At 38.6% G+C, this 27,550-nt stretch overlaps 1 protein-coding gene and 1 pseudogene across 1 annotated transcript; one reads left to right on the top strand and one right to left on the bottom strand.

Moving 5' to 3' along the window:
- Positions 1-7,341: 7,341 nt before the first annotated feature.
- Positions 7,342-12,393, bottom strand: LOC148024696 (subtilisin-like protease SBT1.7; annotated as a pseudogene).
- LOC148024695 (uncharacterized) lies at positions 8,139-25,135 on the top strand. The gene is made up of 10 exons (XM_087693738.1): positions 8,139-8,203; positions 13,465-13,530; positions 23,275-23,870; positions 23,964-24,002; positions 24,140-24,217; positions 24,462-24,499; positions 24,591-24,683; positions 24,766-24,836; positions 24,910-24,981; positions 25,076-25,135. The coding sequence occupies exons 3-7, from the start codon at positions 23,283-23,285 to the stop codon at positions 24,628-24,630; spliced, it is 783 nt and encodes a 260-aa protein (XP_087549864.1). The 5' UTR covers positions 8,139-8,203; positions 13,465-13,530; positions 23,275-23,282; the 3' UTR covers positions 24,631-24,683; positions 24,766-24,836; positions 24,910-24,981; positions 25,076-25,135.
- Positions 25,136-27,550: the final 2,415 nt, after the last annotated feature.

The raw sequence follows: 27,550 nt of genomic DNA, 5'->3' as shown, positions 1-27,550 counted from the left end.
CATCTTGCCAATCTGTCTTCAATCCCATAGGCTGCATACAGTCTTCAAGAAGCTCTCCCAACTCGTCCTAAAGCACAGGATCTACTCCCTGCAAGAATAACTCCACTTTCTCTGAGTTTAGGGCTCTTTGTTCAAGGGTATCCAACTAGTTGTAACGTTCTTCAAACTCGCGCAATAACTCGGAAGCAACAAGTCCTTTGTTGGGCTGATAGACCCACTCTCTCAATGTCTTCCGAGTAGCAACACCATAATCTTCCAGGAAATATTAATCTTTGAGTGCTTTCTTGAAGACATTCCAATTTGAATCTTGCATAAATAAATCAGTCACTCTAACCTGCAAAGCAGGCATGACAAGCTGTAAGAAATAGTTGCTCCAGTTGTTAGGAACTCCAAAGAAACGCATCTAGCTTTCAAATATTTTAAGATAAGCGGAAACATTCTAACCATCAAATAATTTACACTCACTTATCATGGCCTCGATCGCTTTGGTTGCTCCATGTGTATGCTCTTGTTCTTGATGTAGCATTCATTGTTGACCCAATTGTTCCTAATGAAGCTGCTGTTGTTGTTGCATAGATAACTGCATCTATTGATTTTGCATCATAATAGCTGAAGAAAGAGTCTGCAATAAATTCTTCATCGCATTGGTTGAAAAGGAAAAAGCACTTGATGATGATGTGGGTGGAGTATTTGAAGAGTCTCCCACCTCGACAATCAGAAGTGATACTTTCGCATTGAGTTCACCAGGTGTCGCATGGAATTCGCGGTGTTGCACAGAATACGCGCGGAGGGGGTTCATGAAGTCGCTCATCGCAAGGATACTTTTAGATGGGAGCAAAGGATGAGGTAGAACACTCAACTCAAGGTAAATCTTGGAGTAAAAAGAATCTCAATACATCAATTCAGCTTAGATGAGCAAGTTCACGTTTAGGTATAAATAGTTCAAGGTGTGTGCATATAAATTTTATTGGCATAACTTCACAATACACATGACATCAATCTTGCTATTTTTCTATCGATATTCATAAGCTCATATTAAAAAGCTTTCCACAAGACAAAACAGCTGGAGGTAACCTTCTCAAGAGACAAGTGCTTAATCACTTTTTGGCATAATCATGAAAGATCCTTTATAGCATGACATTGCTGGTCAAGATGTCACATCTCCCATAGCTTGTTTAGCAAGTCTTAAAGCTCACTTTTAGATATTGAAATATTATTTATTTCAGCACATATATAGTTAAAACTCTATGACAAAAGTGCTCCCACAAGCTACGGAATCTCAGAGCCTTAATCTGTGGTATAGCAACCAACCTCGAGTGCTACCATAGACACTCCTCCCATTGCAATTGATGACACCTAAAGCAACAAAGTGATTTCAAAATCATCAGATACTTATGCATCTTTCGAAATTGTCCATAGAAAAGCACCCTGATTATGATGCCTCTGGAGCACTGAAATTATTTCCAACAAAACCTTCATGCTCAGTTGATCCAAGGTGATGATTGCAATTGATCTACACGATTGATCATCTTCAATCACACTGAAGACTCGTTTCCACCATCCATGCTAAAATAGATTGCGGTTGCCAATCAAGAGTAATGTCACAACTGCCTCTTATTCATGCGACTCAAGGCCAAAAATTCCACTTGTTTATCTTCTTGAAGATGAAATTTTCGGTTAGCAGTAAACTCGACTCCATATCATCTTCATCCTAAAACTCCTTCAGGCCATCTTCTTCAATTTCCAGTTAGTAGCAAACTCGACTCCATATCATCTTCATCCTAATACTCCTTCAGGCCATCTCCTTCAATTCAGCGTTGTTTGCACACTCTCATGAGCTTATCACCGAGTGATGTTGACGAACAATTCAGAGATATAGTTGAGCTGGTCACCTTCACAATCATGCTAGCAATAATTTCAAAAGTGGTGTTGAAGGCCTTTGATAGTCTTGTTCTGCCGTCTTCTACTAGTACGACATCACTGTGCACGTCCTCAGCAAGCTTGCATCTTCTACCTCTCCCTTTTTTATTATGCTTCGTCGCCACATCCTTCCTTCTGGTGTCGTTGTCGACTGCGCCTCTTTCGTCTTCAATCTCCCTTCGGCTTCTTTACAATGTCGCCCAATAAACGCATGGCCCAGCTCTCCGAGCTTCGCACAAGGAACTTTAGACAAGGAAGTTTGGATAACATCCTTGCAAGGTCTATCACAAGAGGTTGAAAACATTTTGGATTACTTAATATTCTAACAATAAAGATGAACCTTATAATTTAGGAAAATATCATAAGATGAGATAATAACTCATTTATTTATACCTAGAGGTAGTAGAGCTCACAAGATGAGATGAAAACCCATTTAGCTCGACCAAGCTCCAAAATTGTTAAAGCACTAGGAGATCACACAACTATCATGGACATGTGGTACATCATTTGTATTAGTAAGTACACTATTAGTAACTTTAAACAGTTTCTCTTTGTCAAAATTGATCATGCATACAAACAATGTCTCTTAGTAATTATGCCTATTGTTGAAGACTTTTGAGTAGGAAGCAAGTTGTTTGAGGAAGAAGGCATGATCCTATCAAGCAAGGATCGCCTCAACATTTATTAATACATGCATTGTTAATATAATGTTAAATCATAGCAATGATGTGCATGTGAAAAGGAGCCTTGAGATGACAATTGTATGACCTTATGAGATAGGAACCAACAATTGTATGACCTTATGAGATAGAAGCCAACAATTCTTGCACCTACCTTATATCGAGCCATGGAGATAGGACCCAATAACTATTGCAACTACCTTATATCAAGCCATGTCGGATAGTGTAAGAGCCACTTGAGTTTGATGACTAGGAAATGGGAGTAGAACTATCTTATTCAATGTCATATTTCTCATATGACATGTACATCAACAATGTCTCTATATAGCAATCATTGATATTGGTCCTTTGTTGGATTTCTTTCTCATCTCTTTGCACCATGCAAATATTAAAAATGTATTGAACCATAGTGCAAGGAAACAACTTCATTGAGCATGATTTTCCTCTTTGTACATCTCCCTTCAAGCTTCTCCTTTCTCATAGAAAGCTCAGTACCAAGGTACTTGATAAGCTCATCTTGGACAACCTTTTGCAGCATGTACGCTGAGAGTGTGCTCTTTTCTTGGATTTCTCTTTTAATCAACATTCTTTCTTTTTCAAATCTTCCTTCTATGCTCATATTGCCTATCTTTCTTGTGCTAAGACTATGTTTAGTGTTGTACCTCTACTTTGACATGTTTGCACTTTGTATCTTCAATGATCATTAGAAGTGTAGGTCCAAATTTGAGGGTAAGGAGTTTGGGTCTTATCTTATAATTTTACATTGTTGCTAACGCACTTAACTATTTCCAATTTAGTTTGGAAGGTCATAGTGAGTAGGTGTTCCTTTGTGTGAGTTAGGAAGTAGGTTAGTTAATTTATTGGAGGGGGGCCAAATGTCATTTATGTGCACCTACTCTTAGTTAAAGTGGAAGAGTGTAATTACCTCTTATAGTTTTGAGGAAAGTGACAATCATATGGGTGCTTGATGGTATGGCCAATTGCATAGTGACCTTGATTGTCATGTGACCCCTTGGTGCATGTGGAAGGGCAATTAGGTTTCAGATAGCCTAGGTGTTCTCCTCGGGCATAGGCCAAGTGGGTGGCATGCTAGCACACTGGCTCTTATGCTTCATGCTTCATAGTCAACAAATATTTATAAGCTCCATGCAAATGGAGCTTGGAATGTCTAAAATATGAGAAACATGTGTTGATACCAAGTATAAAAGAGCATATAGGGAATATAGGTATCCTTTGTATGGCAAGAACAAATGGTCTCTATCGCTTGGCATGCATTCTACCTATAGATTCTCCTCTACGTTCTGTTCAAGTTCCAATTTTACAAGGAGAAGGCATATTTTAGGTATTGTATCTTAATCTTCAGTAAGGGGTACTAAACCTCTTTTGAAACCATCCCATTTTAAGTGATCAAGGGATTATATCAATTTGACTCGATTTGATTTAACATTTTGTTCTTCTTGAATATTGCAGAGCATGTCCAAAATATATCTTGATGGATTCTTTGAGGTTTGCAAATTCAAAATCTTGAGATGAATTTGCAAAATTTCCAATTTAAATGTATCCATCTACAAGTGTGCATCCTAATCACAAGACTCTCTTTCTCCCATAGCCTTACAGATGTAATGAAAGTAAGAAGAAGAGATGGTGCACTGTTGATGATTACAAGATAGGCTATATGTCCAACCCAAGTATCTATTAGTTCTCACCAAGCAAACCTACATTTTATGATGTGCAATATAGAAATGTTAGAAAAATCTATTGATGTGTAGTATAGAAGCATGAACTCAAAGGTCAATGGGCATTAGTAGGGGCGAGTAGTACTTTAAGTAGTTAAGTCTAAAGTCATCTAATTGAGGTTCATCTTTGGGAAAATCGTATTGGGGGCATACTATCCAGAGGTAGCAATAGATTCTACTGGTAGATATGTTATAATGTTTGTTATTGCATGATAATTTCAGGCTTAAAATAAATGCAATGAGAATAGAGGAATAACGAAAAATTCTCCCTATATTACTAATTTAGATTCAGTGAATTTGCATATGTTACAAGGCATACAACTGGTCTCATATTAGTGAATAGAAGATTTGCAAAAACACAAAGGTGAAGTTGCCAAATTTTAGTTTAAGGAAAATGGTATCTTATGGGGCTGGTGCTTCGACCAATTAATTTTATAAATTGATGAGCAAGCTTATTTTCCTAGGATTGAATGAGTTAGCAAAGTTGCTAAGGGAGCCAGAATTCCAAGTAGCAGAATTGGAGCAAGGGATTGGGTACTTAGGATGCCAATTGGGCATAGGTAATAAGACATATGTAAAAGGTCATTAAACCTTGGGCAATGTAAGAGAAAAAAAAGAAAGATGCAAATAAAATTAGTTTTTTTCTTAAATGGGAGCTCAACGTTCCTCCAAGATTCAAGAAATGTCCATTCTCGCGTGCACGATTAGGTCCATCTTCTCACATGCGCACAATCTCATCCTTGTTCGCCGATTGCCTCGGATGTATGACTATGTTGTAGTCATCAACTGCTTAGTATAAGTATTGTTATCAAGCATTGAAGGACACTTTTCAAGGCAATACTCCGATTATCAACAAGTAATCAATCATTCATATCAAATCATTTGTTTTCAGAGTAGGTGTAGCAGACAACCTCCCTACTTTTTTCAGAGTAGATGTAGTTCAGAAGTAATAATGGTTTATGTAGTTCAAAAGTAATAATGATTATTGTCCTATAGTTCAACATGAGGTTGAAATTGAAACTAAAACTGAAACAAACTATGGTTCTTGTCCTATAGTTCAGAAGTAATAATCAACATAAGGCTGAAACTAAAAATAATGGTTATTGTCTTATAGTGAACCCGTCATGTAGACAAGTGATAAGCATCATGAATGTGAGACTGAATGAAAACAAACATGGTATTATTTTTAGAGATATCTAAGCCATGCTTATGCCATCACTCTTAATGGAAATCAGGTACTATTACACACTAGTGAGAGGGGCCTTTGTACAAATTAGGATTATACCTGAAAAAATTTAGGATTATACCTTCATAGTTGATTTCAATCATAACCTTCATCAAAGTGTTGTTTTTCAAATTCTTTTTGGACATTGTTCACCTGTCATGTAGACAAGTAATAATCAATATCAATGTGACAGTAAATGAAACAAATAAAGATAAACTCAAGGGGAGTCAAACCCCAAACACAATTTGCGTCTACCAAGGAGTCTACCTACAAAATTTAAAAAGAATATTTGTATAGAGAGAGACATGATTGCCTCTAAGGCAATCATGCCTTAGAGGCAATCATGCCTTAGAGGCAATCATGCCTCTCTCTCACTCACTCACTCTCTCCCTCCCTCGTGCATATTGCTAAGTAAGAGCATATGACTTTAATTCCACATATACACATATATACCTCCCACAATATGCACACGAAACTATGTTCTCTAACGAAATTCAAAACTTAAAAACAAAAAGTAAGTGAATTTACATATCAAAATAAAAGGTTGACTCTACTTTTACATCATCTAATGACCTTTCATATTCTTATCCAATTTGTGTTTTATTTTTTTTAAATATCTCCAAAGCAAAACCATGAGACCGTCCCATGACTAGTAGAGACAAATCTAATTCTCTCTTAAAGGCTGAATAATCAATATCAACAAAATTTTGTTTGTTGAGCCAAAGATGTAGACTATTATAGAGATATAGTCTATATTATAAATATATTTTTGAGATAACAATTAGGATTATTTTTAAGAGCCCTTGTCTATAATAATATACCAACAACGAGTCATTAGGGTATTTGTTGAGATTTTAAGGTGCCAATGCCAGCAACATATGCAAATTGACTTGAAGCATTGGGTAGATAGGAATATTAAAGGATATATAAGATCCAATTAGACACTAGATGTTGGAAATAGGTCTATTAGAGATGTAGACTCTATTAGATATGTAAATAAATCCACGAGTCTTGGTAGCTAATATTATCACTAATGAGACAAAACATTTTTAATTTGAAGAATCTTGAGTGTTACCAAGATCCCTTTAAGTCTTCCAATTTTGATGAGACATCGAAAATCTCTACAAGACTTGCGTTTGGAATGATGATGATCGACAAAGTCTACTCATTATACTCACAGAGATAATTGATGCGGTGCATGCACCAAAAATCACCAAGAGTTGAGTCATCAAAGGCTCGGGGGGGGGGGGGGGGGATTTTATAACAAATTGGTGATGCTATCAATATGATCATGTGACTTATCTTTTTCTAGAATTCTTCAAAAATGAAATAGAGAAATAAATATTGATAAACTCAAAAAAAAAAAAGTTATCATCCTACCGTTGAAACACTAACCTTAATATATATCCTACCATTGAAACACTAAACTTAATATATTTTCCCTCTAACGTTTTGGAACTCCTGCCTTCTCTTCTTTTCCCCTTTTTTCATTCAGCAACATAGCAGGCCGTACTCTGTGAGCTAAGTGGAGGTGCACAGATTTCATGATAGAGAAAGAAAAGACATCATAGATTGCAGCATCGGTCACCATCACTAAGCTCCAGCCCAGGTACAATATTTTTGCAATGTCTTATAAGCTTCTTTCATGCATCACTTTTTTGCTATGGCTTAATTATCAGGCTTGTTAGGTCTCAATTACTTCTGCTATGGGGGTCTCCTGCACTAGTACTTCTTTCTTGTGCTTGTACAGACACTGGCTTATTGGCCCGACAATATAGTTTCAACAATTTTGGTGATTATTCCGCCTGCATCCTGGGGAGGGTTTCCAATTATGAGAACCTTTCAGCTTACTGTTACCGTTAGCTTAATCAATATCCTAAGCATAAACAAAAGCATTCAACCAGCTAATTATTCTTGCAAAGTTTGACGCAAAGGCTCTAGTCAAACAGCCACGCAAGGTTACGATTCTTGGAGCCGCAGGGGGCATCTAGGCTCTCATGGCATTCTCGTTATTATTGCTGCTCTTCTGGGTCATCCCACTATGCTCATGGTGTAACGATAGCGTGTGGTGGACGCTGAAGAGGAATGCCTTGATTGCCATAAAGCAAGTATGGGATGTTTACAGATAGTTTGGTAGCAGCTATGAGCAGGGAAGAAAGATTTTTTAGTACATGTATAGATTGAAAGGATTTGTCTTTAAGTATGGTCACTCGTTGATTCACCCATGAATCAGTTTTCTTCCAATTCCAACTTTCCTTAAGCTCAAGAGGATGAAGAAGACTATGGATACGTCAATAAGGAAAATAATTTAGGACCGCAGAGCCCTAGGCTTCTAGGCTTAGTAAAGGCATCCTCAACCTCAGCTTCTGTTGCACCTTCTTTCCCATAGCAGATGTTCTCATAGATGCTAGTGCTAAACAATGCTGGTTCCTGTTGCATGAGACCAATGTGCTACCTGAATTGTTTGAGCTTCAAAAGCCTTATATCCCTGCCATCTAAGAGTACTTGGCCGCCTTATGGGTCATAAAACCTCAGTATTAGAGAAATTACAGAGCTCTTCCCTGAACCACTTGCCCCTACAAGTGCAAGGCTATGCCCTCTTTTGATCTTCAAATTGAAGTCCATGAAGATCTGTACATCAGGTGATCCTGCTGGGTAGCTAAAATCAATATGCCTCAACTCAATGGCTCCTTTCACTTGACCAATTACATGCCACAACAAACCAAAAGGAATAACTTGCTTCACTTCAATGTCCAAAAGTTCAGATGATTCATCGAACTTCGGTACTAGATAGATAAGCAGCTAGTTGCATGCTGATCATTGAATGATTCTTCCAAGACTACTTAAGTGGGCACTTTTGTTGCCATCCTCATACCTTCCTAACACCTTGCATGCTTTAGCTCCTACCAGATGCTTTAATGATTGCATGTCTGAGGCAATTTTGAAGAATGTACCTGATGCGTCTCTGCATATGTCATCGCTCCCTGCCACATGGTTGCTTCATGTTGCTTCTCGAGAGCCCTTGCTTCAATCTCATCTTTGGAGAAGAGAGTGTTGTCCCAGTCTCGCATACCATCTGACTGCATTAACACCTCGAATTAAAATGTGTTATGATCTGGAATAAAGTGCATTCAAGGGGGGTTATCATGCACCAACTGTAGCATCCTGGATCACTGCTAAGGCAAAGAAAGATGTAATGATCATACTAGGTGAAAGTTAAAGCTCTATATAGACTTACACTTCTCATAGAGCTGCTGTGGGATGCTGTGTCCAACAATTTGAGACGCTGAAAGTTACTGATAGTGTTTGTTTTATTTGACCTGCCAGCATGTAGTGGTGAGTTTCCCTCTCTAAGCATAGTTTTCAGAGGCTGGGTATTGTTGGGTAAGTTGCCCTGTTGATCTGCTGCTTGTATGAGTCTTTGCTTTGCAGCCATTTCCTGCAATTTTCTATGCTGCTTCAAGTAAGTTTCCTTGGCTTTTATTTGTTGTATTTTGTCAGCTTCCTGTTTCTCAATCTCTTTCTCCAAAATGGTCTTTACTTGTCTTGCTCTTACCCTTGTTTGTAGCCTGACAAGGGCTTACATGCACTTGAGGGAAATCCTGGCTTGTATTCTAACAAGATGACCCCTAACAACTGCCTAAAGTTTTACCAGTGCCTTCAGAGCACGCAGGGCTTGCCTTGCCTGTGCTGCCTGAAGCTTTACCAGTGCCTTCAGAGCACGCAAGGCTTGCCTTGCATGTGAAATAGGTGATGTATTAGATTGTTTTAATCAAGGTAATACTTGAACTTCAACATAGCACAATGCTTATAAATATTAGACAGCCTTCACAACTCAATCCTTCGATTTGGAAACTCATACAATCTCTCTTTTGTGCTTGACATGATGACTTGAGCCTCAATCTGCTTCATATTCCTTTTCCAAAATAGCATTGAAGGGAAATCCCAGACTAAATTATGTGAATAATTCAAGCGTGATGCTTGAAGTAAGTGGATACCTTGCAATCGATCTTGTTCATGAGTGTTGATCAATTAATGGATGGCAATTGAACATACCAGGTGGCCTCTAAAAACTGCCTGAATCAATGTTGATGCCCTTTCCTGCATCATGCTTATGTCCATAAATTTCTTATCTAGATCAGATTCTTGGGCATAAGTGAGCCTCATGATCTCTGCTGCAGCTTGCGCAGCAGCAACGGCTGCCTCTGATGCAGCGGCAGAAGCAGCACCCACTGCTCTAGCATACCTGTTAGAATCCTGTTGTGTTCATAGCAATGGGTTTGGTCTCATCAATGGACTATTTTGATGCAGTTTCAGCCGATCCGCTGGATGTAGCCAATCCCACACGGTAAAGGATCTGTTTGATAAATAATTCATATCAAAGAGAGGATTAGCCGGCAGCATGTTATGCCGTGATTTTTCTCAAGCCCCACTATCTGCAAGGGTCCTCGATTGTCACGACCTCCAGACGGCAGACTGTCGGATGTGTTGGCTCTACATGCCTGCCATGGCTATCCAATACAGATGCCCAATTGAAGCCATGCCTTCCAGTGGATGACTGTTACTTAAGTAGTGCTTCCCCATGCGAATGATCACAGATGCAGCATGGATTCACTGTTCAATCAGGGAGTAGTAATCAAGCCGAGGTTGGTTTATCCCCACAGATCATCTCAATTAAGCAGCTGGGTACTAGAGAGCAATGGTCTGATCATCTGGCCACTTCTTCTCCATTTGGATCATCTAGATCTGAAGTAATCTCTATCCGCTTGTCCAAGATATCAAACACAGCCTCCAATGTGTGCATGCCCCTTAATATATCTGGGGCCAAAGAGAATGCTTGAGCAACGCCATATGCAGTGATCATAAGCACGATGAAACATTTCATTATGTCCCCAAAACTGGCACTTCCACTTCCTACCAATGTGGAGGCATACCAGAGGGTGAGAGCATAAGAGGAGAAAATGCAAAACTGAGAGAGACCAAATCCAAGCCCTCCTATGTGAGCACGCATAAAGGAATGCTTGCGGGTATTTTCAAGCTAGGGCTGCAAGGCCATTGACATGGGGACATGACATGGAGGTGCCTGACATGATGTTGAAGTCAACCATGCGATGATCATCGAGCAGTTCTGAGGGGCCAACTTTGCTAGTCCATGCAGCCAGAATGTTGACACCTGGGGCAGTGACATCAGGCTTGAGAATATCAGGGTTTGCAAGGTTTGGACCATGGGCTGAGAATGCTGCCATAATAGGAGCTGGCTTGATGCCAACCACTATCCTAGAGAAAGAGGTGGTGGTTGTAGGGTTGTGGGATTGAGCAATGTATGACTTGATTGCAAGACCAACTTTGTAGCCCACAAGTGTGGCTGGCAGAACATGACTGTCTGCAATAAGCTCTTCACCATTTGTCTGAGCATTTGCGAGGATCATGCCTGCTCCTCTGACTTGCTTCACCACCATCCCCTTTGCAGCACGAGGATTGAGGCCTCTGTCATAGACTACAATCTTACCCTTGACAAGGTTTGGCATTAGTGAATCCATCCTACACAAATTGGCCTCTCCATTGCTGTTTGGCTGGCCTGCATTGCCTGCATAAATTAAGGGCACCTGCATGATTTTTGCACACAAAAGAACCTTCATCAATTGGTATAAATGCAGAAGCTTGTTATACCATCCCAGAAGAGATGCACAAGCTATGTTTTGCATCCATTCAAACATACTCAAGAAAGTTGAAGTTTTAGCAAGATATGTACCTGTTCATTGGCTAGATCATGGCCTTGATACAATGAAACTCCTGTGTAGGTAGCTCCATTACCAAGCTTTACAGTGGCTAGAAAATCATGATCAAGTGTGCTTGCACCTACAGTAAGCAGCCATGGAGAAACGTTTGTGACTGACTCAGGGTTTGGGCCTCCATTTCCAGCTGAGCCAACTACAAGGACCCCTCGTTCCATAGCTCCAAAGCTCCCAATGGCTATGGGGTCTATAAAGTAAGGAAGCACTCCACCACCAATAGACACTAAGATGATATCTACTCCATCTTTTACAGCCTTGTCAAATGCTGTCAACAGGTTAGAACTGAAACAACCCCCTTTAATCTAGCAGACCTTGTACATGGCAACTCGGGCCCTGGTAGCGATGCCCCATGCTGTTCCTGATGCAGAACCAAGAAAGCTTGCTTGGGGGACATGGTTTCCTACAATGGTGGAGGCAGTGTGGATTCCATGACCTTCATCATCTCTAGCAGATTTCGACTCCAAGGTCTCATTTATGGGTCCTACTGCAGACTCATATCCATTATAGAATGCACGTGCACCTATAAGATTGCCATTACAGAGGGAAGGGGAGAAGTTAGCTCCAGCCTCACATTCACCCTCCCATTTGATGGGAACAGGGCCAAGGGCCTCATCCTCACAGCTTTTCCTTTCAAGCCAAATTCCCGAATCCATGATTCCAATAATCACATCATCACCATAGCCAGAGACCGGCCAGAGCCCATTAGCAGTGTTAAGGCCCATGAATTGTGGCATCCTGGTAGTATGCAATTGGGTGGTAAAATCTTCAGAGACTACGAGTACACCGTCCAAATTTTCCAGAGCCTGAGCTTGGGCAGGGCTGAGCTTGGCTGCAAAGCCATGGAACACTATATGGTAGGTGTAGAGGAGGGTATCATCATCATCATCTTCCTTGGTTTCACTACTAGGTTCCAGTTCTTTGACAGAGGAGAGGAGAAAGTTGTATCACTTAAGCTCCTTGCAAAACAACCTCATTACTTTGTCTTCTGCACAGAAAGAAGCCACTGTGAGGATATTGCTTACGGCCTCACCTGCCATTGTGCGGATATTGCTTATGGCCTAACTTGCCACCCCTGTCCTTCCTGCACAACATGCAAGGAGAGAAGTCCCAGTCTTCTGGCAGCAGTACTACTACACTGACTTCTCATGCATGAGAGCATGAGAGTTAGCCACGTGTCACATACGTTAATTGAACCAAGGGTATGACTTGGATGGTTCTATCGAATTTGGAAAAGGTGGTGGTGCAAGTAGGACAATCGGCTACATAATCTCAGTGTGGGACATGGAATGGTAAGGTGGGGATTCATAAGACGACCCAATGGTGTCCTCATTTAAGTCTTTGAATAATAACTTATCTTTAAAAGGATCTAATTGTTGTTTCTATGTGTTTGGAGAGTGGTTAAGGAGGGATTCCTCATCAAAGACAAGTGTGCGGGCATAAAAGAATCTATGCCTACTTTCATCATATAATAAATATCCTTTGATACCAAAGGGTATGACTTGGATGGTTCTATCGAATTTGGAAAAGGTTCTTATTCCCTATTTGCAAATAATAAGCTACCTATACGCTTAAGCATCCCCCTTGTTTGTGTACATCAAATACATGTATCAAAAATTCTTTCAAAACAAACAAAGTATGTTGCTCTAGATCCTCACTTGGACTCTTCATCAGGAGAAAGAGCAAACTTACACCTAGCTCCAAGCCATTAGTCTTCCTCACTCTTCCTATCCTTTTGTTTTCCCTCATTTTTCCTCAACTTTCCAATCCCTTATTTTGGCCTCATACCCACTTATGTGCTCATCAACTAATGCCAATGTTTACAAAATTTGACCCCATCACTTTAAGGAAGTGTTTAGGAAAGATTGCTTCTTTTTAAATGTTTTTTATTGTTTTTAAGAAAGTGTTTGGGAAAGATTGCTTCTTTTTAATTGTTTTTAATTGTTTTTAAGGAAGTGTTTGAGAATAACAAACTGGTATAGACTATGATATCAACTACAAAGTATGGTTTTAAATGTAAGTCTATTGCTAAACTAGTATAAACTATGATATTAACTGCGCAACTAAAATATGTTATTAACGTAAACTATGTTATGGCCCATTTTTTGCAGTCTTGGAGTTTTAATTGTGGAGCTCATAATTTCATCAACCTTGGACTGAAGATTGAAGATACTCAAGTAAGGGATGTCTTCTTCTACAAGCACATTAAGAAAATGCACATGTAACTATAAGTGTGCACATAGTACTGAAGGTTGGCAATTAGTGAATTATAGTACTTATTTTAGACACGCTAAAAATGACATGCTTGGGATTACGCATTCTTCTCTAGAAAGATCACATCCTAGTGAACCAAGGGACTCAAATGTGCAAGGAGATTATCTTGAGAACCGAAGGCACTAAGAATCATCTCTAATGCATGGTGAAACTAACATAGGTGAATTAAATAGACGACGTAGGTGGTGTGATTGCCTTGCATATTGTAATGGTGGGAGGAGTGTTGGTCCACAAACTTTTATTAGACACCAAGAGTTGAAGGCCAAATATGGTGCACTAAGTATGCAAATTGGTCTTACTCCTAATGAAAGGCAACATGAACAAGGCAATTATCAAATTATCAATACTTCTATAAGTCCCTCCTTTAGTCATGACAACAACTCAATTAACAATGTTGAGTCTCCTCAAATAGATCCTTCTATAGACAATCACATATCTATTACTGGGCCATCATTATATCAACAAACTATACAAAAAATAATTGAGCTTCAAGCTCTTTGGGATGAGAACCAAATATCAATTAGTGCACAAGAGAAGATGCTCCAATTATTGTTTGGAGACATGGGCAATCCAAGGGCTAGGGCTCAAAGAGTTGAAGAGTGCAAGCCAAGTTTAAGTAAGCTATTAGTGCAACTACCTGATACATGGGATGGAAACCTTGATGGAGTGAGAGTCTCGACATCTTGGGAGCAACTTGAATCCATGTATCATGGTCTTGGCATGGTCCAACCTGAGCGCTATAGGTTTTGCATGGGAAGTAAAAACAATGATCATGAAATTGAACTTCTTACACCTAGTAAAGAAGATTCTTATGCCAAAGATGTAGTCTTGTGTTCTTGCAAACAAAATATGCGAAAAAGAATACTAAAGCTTGATTGTATTGAATGTTGTGAAAAGTGTAAAAAATGCAATAAACCAAGGAGAGAAATGTTAGGTATTGATTGTCAAGATTGTGGGAGAGAAGGAAGGAGTCTCGCTTGAAGCTTTCTTGCTTGCACAATGGGGAAATACACACAAGGGTGGAGACTGAAAACAGTTTTCCTCTTCTTAGTTGTGGAAGCCAAAATGAACTCTCTTACAAAGAAATAGAAGAACCTTGTATATATGGGTCTCAAACCAAACTCAACTAACTAAGGTGGCATACTAACTGAGCCACAAACTAGAGTAGATAAGGATAGCTATCGTGTAGCTATTATTCAGGGGCGGTGTACCAACCGCGTCTGCAACTAACACGTCGGTGACATAAATGCACAACGGTCACCCTGGCGTATCACGAGTGGAGCTCGATATGTCAACACTCCCCCTCGAGCTCAATCCCAATTCCTGCACACCAAGGAGGTCTCTGAACTTGCACAGCTTCTCTGCGCCCAATGCCTTCGTGAATATGTCAGCTACCTGATCCTCTATGCTGACATAAACTAGATCAATAAGACCTAGTAAAACCCTCTCTCGCACATAGTGATAATGCACCTCAATGTGCTTTGTTCTAGCATGATAGACTGGGTTATTTGCCAAGTGTATACTACTCATGTTGTCACAATAAATAACAACTGGCCCATCTGTAGACTGATGCATATCATAAAGTAGCTTATGCAACCAAGCTACCTCACATGCAGCCATTGCTGCACCCCTGTACTCAGCCTCTGTGCTCGACAAGGCAACTGTAGGCTGTTTCTTGCTGCTCCAAGTGACTGCAGCACTCCCAAAAGAGAACACATATCCACTGGTAGATCGTCTATCAGAAATACTACCAGCCCAATCAGCATCAGTGTATCCATGCAACTGTATCTGAACCCCAGTCTCATAAAATAGTCCATACTGCAATGTGGACTTCACATACCTGAGTATGCGTCTAGCCGCATCCAAATGTGGTTTCCTTGGAGCCTGCATAAACTGACTTACCAATCCAACAGCATAGCTCAAATCTGGCCTGGTAATAGTCATATAAATCAAGCTTCCTACTATGCGTCTGTACATAGTAGGGTCTTCCAGAAGCTCACCTGCATCTGCGCTCAGCTTCACATTCTGCTCCAAAGGAACTGAAATAGGCTTACAGCCTGTCATCCCATATTTGGACAGCATGTCCAATCCATACTGCCTCTGCAAGAGCTGTATCCCACTTGGTGATCTAATCACCTCAATGCCCAAGAAATAACGCAGCTCTCCCAAATCCTTCATCTCAAACTTCTGCTTCAATAGCATTTTCACATGAAGGATATCTTCATCACTGTCACCTGTCATAATCAAATCATCAACATAAATGACAAGCAGCATAATACCTTTCTCTGTTTTTCTCACATAAAGTGAGAAATCTGCCTTGGAAATCTGAAAGCCAATAGTGACAAGATACTGTCCTATCTTGTCAGACCATGCTCTAGGTGCTTGCTTCAAGCCATACAAGGCTTTCTTCAACCTGCAAACAAACTCAGGATGAACAGCATGCACATAACCTGGTGGCTGCTCCATATAGACCTCTTCTTGCAAATCACCATGCAAGAAGGCATTCTTTACATCCATCTGATGTAAAGACCATCCCTTTGATGCAGCCATAGCAATGACTGCTCTTACGGTTGCCATCCTTGCAACCGGACTGAATGTTTCTTCATAGTCAATGCCATATGTTTGTGCATACCCCTTGACTACTAATCTTGCCTTGTATCTGTTCACAGAACCATCAGCATTGTGTTTCACCTTATAAACCCACTTACAGCCAATTGCATTCTTACCTTTAGGCAAAGGTACCAATTCCCATGTAGTGTTTGCTTCCAAGGCATCCATTTCTTCATCCATGGCTTTCTCCCATTTTTCTTTTCCCATGGCTTGCTCAAAAGAAGTGGGTTCTGGTTCCTGTATCACCTTGACCATATATGCATAGTGAATGGCTGTAAATCCATCATATTTCAGCCTATCCACAGGATACCTAACTCTGGTAGACCTGCGCAAAGTGGGTTCACTCCCAGGTGCTCTCAAAACATCCCTAGTCTTCCTTACTCCAGGTGTAACAATAGAAGGAATACCCAACTCATCATCAATGCTCTGTTCTGAGCCACTGGATTCTCCATCCACATAAGAGTGACCTGCATTCACATCAAACATGGGCTGATCAACCTTCTCTTTTCCTTTTCGTGATACCTGCATACCACTATCTGCATTACTTTGAGAAGATTCTCCTGATCTCAATCTGCCTGTCCATGGCGAAGAATGTGAACCACTGCTAGAGGACGCTCCAGGTCCACTAATATTTTGTGACTGCTGCTGTGAATTCTGTGCAGCATTAACATTTTGTGCATCTACATCATCAATCACATTTACTGGTTTATACCAGCTACTCATCTCATCAAAAACAACATCTCTGCTCACTGTAAACTTACGAGTAGAAGGGTTATAGCATCTATACCCTTTTTGCTGCAGAGAGTAACCAATAAAGATGCACTTCTCAGCTTTTGGATCCAACTTGGATCTCAACTCATCTGGCACATGTACATAGGCAATGCAACCAAAAATTTTCAAATGAGAAATATCTGGTTTCCTACCAGTATACCTCTCCTCTGGAGTCATTCCATGTATTGCTGCAGTGGGAGTCCTGTTCATTATGTAGACTGCTGTAGCAACTGCTTCAGCCCAATAAAAATCTGGCAGGTCTTTTTCATTGAGCATGGCACGAGACACCTCTCCAATATGTCTGTTTTTTCTTTCTGCAATTCCATTTTGCTGTGGGGTATGACTGCATGAATATTGCTGCTTTATGCCATGCTCCTGCAAGAACCTTGCAAACTCATTTGAGAGGTACTCTCCCCCTCCATCTGACCTTAGGCATTTTATCTGCAGACCTGTTTCTTTTTCAACCATAGCTTTAAGAGTTTTGAAATGCCCAAAAACTTCACTTTTCTTTTTCATAAAATACACCCAAACTTTTCTGCTATAGTCATCAATAAAACTGACAAAATAATGACAGCCTCCAAGAGATGCAGCTTTAGTAGTCCACACATCAGAGTGGATTAATTCCAATGGCTTCTCACTCTCTTGAACATGTCTAGGAAATGGTTTCCTTGCCTGTTTTCCAAACTGACAGGCTTCACATACCTTATGCATTTCTGCAACCTTGAATTTTGGCAATCCTGCAACAATATTTTGGGCCTGCATTGATTTAAGTCGCTGTACATTAACATGACCAATGCGTTTATGCCAGATATCAATATCTGCAACTACACCGGTCCCATGTGCAAACATTGCTGCACTCAATTCAGGCATGTCTGCATCCAATGTAAACATTCTGCCCTTCTTCTTTCCTTTTGCTATCAAGCGACCTTTATTTTTCATATCCTCAACAAAGCATCCATGAGGATTAAATCTGACCTGCAAGCCCTGCTCAACCATTTGACAAACAGAAACCAGATTCTTGGTGATATTCGGGACATGAAATACATCGGATAGGTATTTCTTTTTCCCATCCTGCATAGACAAGGGAATTTTTCCTATCTGCACAATAGGATGTGCAGTATCATCACCAGTCTCCACAAATCCTGGTTTTTCCATTTTCCTTGCATCCTCCATCCATTCTGCATGACCTGTCATATGGTTTGATGCACCTGAGTCAACATACCATACATCGTTGCTTTCTTCTCCACTTGTCACAGAATTGTTCATGTGCTGCACCATGAACAAATGCTCATTTCTGTCATCACCCTGTCTACTAGAAGATGCATAATTCCCTTGTTGCAGTTTTCCATTCATGATGTCATTCTGCTTTTTATAGCAGTCTTTAGCCATATGACCCATTTTACCACAGTAGTAGCATTCAACATTACTGTTTGTATTTTGGCCTCTTTGCCATCCACCACGACCTCTTTGGCTCCCCCTGCCTCTAGAGTTACCACGTCCTCCTCCATAGGACTGGTTTTCTTGAGTTTGCTGCATATTCTGATTTCTACCACGGCCTCCAAATCGGCCTCCTCTACCTCTGCCTCTACCTCTTCCAGCATTTGAGTAGAAGACAGCTTCTTTTGAAGTTCCTCCTGAAGAAGATGCACCACCATTTCTCTGTTCCTCAGAAATTAGAAGAGCAATCAACTCTTCAAAATCAGGAAATCTTTCACGGACGGAAATGGATGTCCGAAACTGCGCATAATCCTTTCCTAGACCATTCAAGGTCACAGAAACTAAATCATCATCTTCCACTGGCGACCCAATGGAAGCAAGTGCATCTGCAATCTTCTTCACCTTCATGTGGTAGTCATTGATGCTCATATTTTCTCTTTGCACATTGTGCAACTCTTGCTTGAGCTGCATTTTCCTGGCTTGCGTATTTGTGCTATACATCTTTGACAGAGTATCCCATGCCTCCTTTGGCGTACTTGCATCCTGAATATGCACAATCATAGAGTCTGAAATGCTGATAGACAGCCAGTACATAACTTTCCTGGCTCTCTCATGCCATGCTTTAAATGCCTGCATTTGCTGTTGATTGGGAACATCAGGAAGAACTGGTTCTTCTTCATTTCCTGCAACAAATTCCCAATATCCTTTTCCCATAAGGAAATTCGTCATTCTAAACTTCCATGCTTGGAAGTTGTTCTTGTCAAGCTTTTCAGTGACAATCTGTGAAAGAGAATCAGATGCCATTACAGAAGACTGCAAAAAATTCTGTCACTGCAAAAACCACAGCTTCACCCTCACAAGGGAAAATCTGCAAAACTGGCGAAAGTGGTATTTGACCACACAGTCACTTCCTAGTGACGATTTTGCATCAACAGGCAACAGGGATGATTCTGTAACTCCCAATGTCTCTGCGCACAAGCATACAATGCAATTTTTATAGTAACTATTCACCGACCTGTAGAACAGTGGCTGCACAGCATAAAACTGGGACGTTTCCTGAGTGCGTGCAGAAAACTTCCGCCTCCAAAACAGGCCCCGAAATGGCCTCAAATCAAAAAAACAGGGTCGCCGAGAGCTAAAGCTCTCACCCGCAGCATATACTACCCTCTTGCTTCACCGCGAAGGGCGTCTCAACCTGAGACAATGCACTCCTGCACTTTCCGGCTGTGCTACCTGTAGAGATCTGCTCCCAAAACAGAAAATGAAAGCAACACTGCTCCTCTTACCAGAACACCGCGAGCTTGGCTTGCTTTCTTGAGCTCCTTACCACGAACAAGGCTCTGATACCATGTCAAGATTGTGGGAGAGAAGGAAGGAGTCTCGCTTGAAGCTTTCTTGCTTGCACAATGGGGAAATACACACAAGGGTGGAGACTGAAAACAGTTTTCCTCTTCTTAGTTGTGGAAGCCAAAATGAACTCTCTTACAAAGAAATAGAAGAACCTTGTATATATGGGTCTCAAACCAAACTCAACTAACTAAGGTGGCATACTAACTGAGCCACAAACTAGAGTAGATAAGGATAGCTATCGTGTAGCTATTATTCAGGGGCGGTGTACCAACCGCGTCTGCAACTAACACGTCGGTGACATAAATGCACAACGGTCACCCTGGCGTATCACGAGTGGAGCTCGATATGTCAACATTGATTATTTACCTCTAAAGAAACAATTAAAGCTTTTAGTGTGATCCAGGACACTTTGTCATGATTTCCTAAGCATGTGGCATCATAAAACACGATGGAACTTAGGGAAAGACATCCATATGCAACCAGAATTTATAAACGAGTTTTGGGATGGAACAAAGTGTCGTGAGTATCAAGATTTTTGGAATCTTGATGCTGAGTATGAGATGGTTGTTGCGTGCAATGACCCTACATGTGGGAAAGTATATATAACTTTTCCAAGGTCTTGTTTCTCAATAGTTCTAGAACAAGGTTTTGACCAAGAGATGCAAGAGTATAATTTTTTTTATAAAAAATGTCGACATCTCAACAAATGTAAAAGGAAAATGTGTAGAGGTGATCCTTGGAACTTGGTACTTCTTTTACATTGTGATGGCTTCCAAGCCTCTCGTACCACTCAAAAGGACTGTGGTGTGGTTGAAATTAAGGTCCTTAATGGTGGGAAGGGTTCCATATTAGGCATTATTCCTGTTTTATTCATACCTTTTAGTTGCTCTAAATTTATTCATAATACTCCTGATGTATTTCAAACTTTTTTAAGACCACTTATTAGTGAGCTACAAGACCTTTACATAAATGGTATGCAAGTGTCATACAACTACCCTGTAGAAAAGATTTTTGAAAATCCAATGGGACAATCAAACTTTTGTGTTGTTAGATTAATGCTAATGATGGTTACAAGGGATCATCCTGCACAATGCAAAATAGGATCCTTCAAAGATGGTGGGCAATTCTTTTGTCGTAGAGACAAAGCCCAAGCTACTCTTGATACTAGTAATCCCTCATTCCAAGGACGTTACCTTTATGATGGTAGTTGATATCAAGCAAGATATCCTCCAACCCAATGGTCCATAGGTGAAATGATTGATGCCTTATCAAGTTCAAAGAGGGCATCCACACAAGCTGAAAAGGATGGAAAACTAAAGCTTGCAGGATTAGCTGGAGAGTCTATTCTATGGAAACTGTATGACTTTATGGTTTTAACTTGTCAATAGACTTGGTATATGATGCGATGCATGTGTTATCTCTAAATATATTTCAAAAATACATACGAGTACTCATGAGAGCCATGTCCAATGAAAAGAAAAAGATGACAGATTTTTGTTGTGACAATGCTTATAAGCTCTCTCCACCCTCTATTCGTCATGGACAATGGCCTCGTAATCCAAGTAAGTACAATGAAAGCTTTAAGGCCGAAGAGAACCAAAAGTTCATCCATGCTCATAGATATTGCACATGCCTTCTATAGTTATAGTCGATGTATTGGTTGGTCAAAAGAATGTTTAGGTGTTGTATGTACTTTGTTTTCTACTTGGAGAGTTCGAAAGGAAGAAGCCTTTGGTGCTACTTCTTCTCCCTTAGAACACGTTGCGGGAAATGGAGAACTACTAGATGACATATTGAGACATGGATCGCATGATGTGTATTGGTGTTGTGACTTTGAGCGAATGGTAGCATTATATATAGCGGTAAAGACTAATAATCGCTTTAACGAAATATCTTATGTAAATTATTATAAGAGGACATTCTTCACTTCAATATTTAAGTTATTAGAAATGGAAGTAGATGGGCTTTTGCCACATGAAAGAATGCTTATCCAAGTGCATGCCTGTCTTCTTTTACCTAATGGTTATTCTTTCACTGATTACCAGACACCGTGTTGTTATTCATTTCATGAGAATGGTATTGTGGAGGTTTCTTCAACTGAGAAGGCAAAGGAGATGTGGAAACTTTTTGAAAGAGATGATTCCCAATATCCTAGTAACATAATGATGCATGAAAAAGGCATTTTAATCACAAAAAAGAGAAGAGAACGTAGGCCCCTTTCATCAGAAGAACAAAAATATATTGCCCAATTTCTTGGTCTTCAAGAGAATACACTAGTAGGACATCTAGTTACCACATATAGAAGAATTCTTTATAATGGAGAAATATACAAGATCGCAGATGACGTCGTGGTAAAAACTGACACTTTTTGTAGTACGTTAGAAAGTATAGGTCATTGGAAAGCAAGACTCACTAATTTTTTTCCATTCAATGGGATGGTGAGTATTACACCTTTTTTAGTGGAGAATATTACAAGCAATACATAACTGTAAAAGAAAATGAAGAATGCTTACTTATAGATCCAATCATGGGAATGAGTGTACTACAAACTCAATGACTTCCATTTACATGGGATTGTATGAGACCATTGAGTTCTTTATTGCATAAGTTTGTTCCTTTACCTTTACATAATAGACTTGTTGCATATGAGGTAAAAGATCTAATTCAAAGAACAAGATTATTACAAATAGGGGCAGTTGGTTGTATACCTCCTTGCCAGTTGGAAAAATATGATAATGTGTTGGCAAGAAAACATGATGATATGGATGGGGAGTACATTCATGCAATGATAAGAGAGGTAAATTATGAAGAAAAAATGTGCAAATTGTCATGGTTGAAGTGTGATCATAATAGAAGTACATGAAGAATTGATATTGATGAAGATATTTGGAGGGATTGGAACTTGTGTTGCATGGTAATGTCAAACTTTGAAGTTACAAAGAGAAGGAGAGTAACATTATCAATTGGAGAGTCTATAGATGTTCCAATAGTGTGGAGATCACGTGATGTAACTTGATTGCTTTAGAGAGAGAGTGTGTGTATGTGTGTTGCATTCTTGGAGATCCAAATGGATGCTAGTAGCATTGGTCATAATGGACATCATTATCTGATCGCCATTCCATTGTGTATATCATAATGCTTTATCTATGGGTGTTTGTATATTAGGACGGTATCTCGTGGATATAGCTCATGTTGTGTCTCATGTATAGGTAGTTGGACCTTTGTGTGTATGTGTGTATATGTGCATTTGTGATTATTAAAAAATGAGAAAATTTCTTGCTTGAAGAAGATTAATGTATGGATATAATCTCTTGTTTGGGGAATACTAGCATATAAAGTTGTAAATTTGATTTTAGCTTGTATCTTGTTTGATTTTAGCTTGTCTCATGGTTTGTATAGTTGTATATTGTATCCTTTATATATGATTGATTGATTCTTTATTGGTTGAATATTAACATAGTTTCTTGATTTAATTTTAGCTTCTCTCATGGCCTCCCCAAGTCAACAAACTCTAGATTCAATGATGCAAACTATCATCACTCTGCAAAAAACAATTGAGGAACTACAATCAAAGAATGATAGTTCCAAACAAACAGTGAGCATGAGCAAACCAGTTTCAATACCAAGTAAAAGAGTCCAGTTGCCACCTCAAAAGCAAATCAAGAGTATACAAATAGGGGATGTATCTCTGATGAAGACTCCTACATATGACCAGATTTTTAAACCACCTAAAAGGATTAGTCGAGAAGACCAAGATGAGTTTGGAAAACCATTTTTACTAAAATACTATCGAGATACGCAAAATGTTAGGTATTGTGCTAATCACAGAAAAGTGTATAATTGGGTCAAGAGCCATGAGATTGGCAATGATTTACGGTTTCATAATAATAAAGATGACAAACATAGGATTTTAGAGATCATAGATCAAAACTATGATCAAATTTTACCCCTTGAGTTTCCTAGTGCTACTTACCTTTGGAAAAAGGAGGATGTATATCTGTACTATCTTTTTGTTGCTCAAAATCTCATAAAGAAACTCAAGAGGAAAAGATCATCTTTGGTGGATATATCTTTGGTAAGCATACTTATTTATCAAAATTTTCTCACCATAGATTATATACATAAGAAATTGGTACTGATTGGCACAACTATGTTTTTTTAATAAAAGAATCATAGCTTCGAGCAAGTAGATATGCAACAAAAACCGGTAAGATTTGCAATTTTCATCTCAAGTTTTATTTTTTCTATTGTATAATTTTTATTATCTTTACCTTTATTATAATCATTTCACTTTAAGTTTCTTAGATATATTTACCTTTCATTATATTTTCTCTAAAATTTTAGGATACAAGTAAGGAGGTGTATTATCCACAACTTATGGTGGAAGAACAATGTATCTTTTCTGAGAATAGTGCAACACATGTATGTACATTGTTCACTCATTTAAATATTTTAATATTTGGAGTTTTTAGTTTTTAATATTGACTTCAATTTTCTTGCTTGTACTATTTGGAATCTCACAATGGTGGTTCGCCTCTTGTTTCAATTTCTACTTTCGAAAAATGTCAAAAAAATAATGAAATGGTTAGTATATCTTGGTTTGTAGTCTTTTTTCATTTGATTGTCTCTAACACTTAACCCATGTTTCAGGACTATTTAAACTCAGATCATAGTTTTATGGAGCTACTACAAGGAATTCCATCTGTATGAGGAATATATACATATATTCTTAATTTTTGTATACTTTTAAATTAAAAGATATTCCATTTTAAGTTTTTCTTTTCTTGTATTATAGGGTTCATGTAGTAGTGAACACTCTCTTCCACAAGATATGATCCAAGATCCTAAGGAGGTTGAAGTAGCACGGAAAAGTCTTCATGTACGAAAGGTATGCTTAGCCATCTCCTGATATTTTATTTTAATATATGCATTTAATAAATTATATCTAATTACAAACTTATTGTGATAAGATGAGCAAGAAAATGCAACAAAGCAAGCAACAACAAAGGAGAGTAAGAGCAAAAATAAGAAATTATCTAAGGTACTTCTTTGCATTTATTTTTAATGTGGCATAATTCTATTTTGTTAACTTTATTTTCTTGTCTATACTATAGACTCTCGACCATGTTGAGCCATCAAAAAGTGTGGATCCTTCTAATGTAGAATTGCCATCAAGAACTTCATCGGTAACTCAATGTTATTAAATATTAAGACAATAGAGTAGCTAATTAAATTATGATGTAGTAGCACACTACTCTATGTTGTATTTCTAAAATGCAGGTTGTTAATGCATTTGAAGAGGAAGACCAAGAAACCATTCTCCTCAAATATTTAGACATCCAATCCATTGATGAGCTATATGCATTGTTAAAATCTACATATGGTGTTATTAAGAGAGATCCTACTTTTTTAGGAGGACGTAATGAGCAAACATTGCCAGCCATGAGAAAAGCTCTCGTGGATTGGTTACTTATAGAGAGAAAATTCATGTCACAAAAAATCACAATAAACCTTTGAGTATTGATGATATATGTATCTTGAATTGACCTCTTTATTAATGAAGATAAGATCTTTTAATTCTTTCTATTATTTTTATTTATATTTTTTACCATAATAGTAATTCTTAAAACTATCTACATGATTGCAACTAGTTTTCTTTTATATAAAAAATACTATATGATTAGTTCTAACTAGTCTGTTTATATAGTAAAATTTCACTACATAGATAACTAGAGAATTTTGAAATTCCTATACATAAATATTTTACTATATCACTAACTTGTAAAGTGTTCCACTTTTACAGGTTGAGACTTTTTCTAGATACTTTGATAAGTATCTAGAAAATTTCTCTTTTTTTTCTATATGGATGGGTATCTAAAGTTCCTTGTGTTCGTCGTCACCTCATCTTCTTCTGTCGCCCATGAAGAATGACAATGCATACAGAAATCAACGCTAACTCCACAACATGACAATTTAATCAATGCCTACCACTTACAAGCACATTAAAGATCCCAGGGATACAAATTTATCATAGTGTTCCATGTAAAATCCATAGAACCTTATAATGTAAATTTACCCTGCATGAGGCAATACTTGCATGTGGTTGGCCATCCTTACATATTTTTCTTTGAGTTATCAATTGGAAATGATTACTTTTTAACCCCAAAGAAATGTTATGGAACTATGTTTATCATAGTATTTTATCAAAATTATGAATTTATGCTTATCATGGATAAATTTAAAATTATGAAATAATCTTAATATTTTGTCAAATTTATTGTGGATTTTTTTAATTTGTCACATAATCAATCACTTATCATGTGAACATATGCGTATGGTATTGGTCACAGTATGCTTGGTAGATAAATAGAAGGATATTAACATATGTTGTGTTGTGGTGAGTAGATAATTAGATAGAGTAAGCAAAATTATTATATTTTTGCAACTTTATGCATGGAATTTATACACTCTTGAGTGTGGAAAAGTATTACTGAAAGCAGTATATTTTGTATCCACCCATTAATGCAAGGACTCTACGTTCGCACATCGCACATGCACAATGGATTTATTTATTATGTATAATTTTGGGAGAAAAAAACAATACTTTTGTAAAGCTATTAGAATAGAATGTGTTTTGATTTATTTGCACCACCAAAAGCAAGTGATACAAAGTGAGAAAAAGCAAGGAACACAAAAAGGATTCTTTCAATGTATTTTGAGCACAAAAGCTTATTCTAATATTATAAATGCATGTATGGGGGAGGAGCTCACCCATGAGTTGGAGGGGGGAGGGGGGGGAATTGTATCCAATCTTGTGTCATGCAAGTTCTCGGTGTTCTCTTGATTCATTCTATTTGTTCACTCTCTATTGTATTCTCAATGTTGTTATATTCTATAGTGAAGGCAAGCAATAGGACTAGCTCGACACGAGGGATGAGGCTAACAAGAAAAAGGGTTTAGATAGGGATAGAAGAGTAAGACCTTGATCTAGGATAGTAGGTGCCAAATCCTAGAGGCAAAGTTTGGTATTGCTATCCCTAGTGTGAGAGTGGATGAAGAGGGCCCTGATAGAATAGTGGACAAAAGGAATCTTGGTGGCCGTTTTGCTTGTGACATGAGGAAAAGGGGTTGAGTTGAGTTGAGGGCTGCTATTGCAATGTATATGCTATGAGAGGACTACAATGACTAGTCACTTGATATTGATTGTGGCAATGATTGTTGTTCCATATTAAGGACTCTTTGTGTGGTCTTTAGGTCCATGCCAGCCCCATGAAGCAATGTATCCCCTCATTTGTCACATGATGGCTCATGTCGATGAGTGTAGTAATAGCCTATACAAACAAACAATTGAATATATATACTTTTTCTCCTCTTCACTTCTTTACCTCTCCTATACTCCCTCTCTCACTCTTCTAACCCCCTTTTTTAGTTTTGTTTGTCAATTAAGGCTTGGTCTTTCAAGAAGTAATTGTACTAGAGTTGACTTCATGTGCTTTAATAAATTTCAAGTGATGTCTACCATGTGTTAAGAACTAAGTTATCCATTCTACTTTGTTAGCATCTCATCCATATTCACTATAGTTTTTTTTCTCTCTTTCTCTTTAACTCTCTTGTACTTGCTCTCTCATGCTTCCAACCCCCTTTTTCACTTCAAGACTTAGAAGGGTCTCACCCTTTTTTCATTTTCTAGTGAGTTACATTGAAGTGAGAAATCTCTACAAGAGAAATATCCTCGAAAATATCCCATCTTTGCAA

The sequence above is a fragment of the Lygodium microphyllum genome, chromosome 15 (genome assembly GCF_053477565.2).
Source record: "Lygodium microphyllum isolate KBCC chromosome 15, Lygodium_microphyllum_v1.1.10, whole genome shotgun sequence".
Classification (NCBI taxonomy): Eukaryota; Viridiplantae; Streptophyta; class Polypodiopsida; order Schizaeales; family Lygodiaceae; genus Lygodium; species Lygodium microphyllum.
The sequence above is the reverse complement of the archived record's forward strand: the minus strand, read 5'-3'. Positions and strand labels throughout refer to the sequence as shown.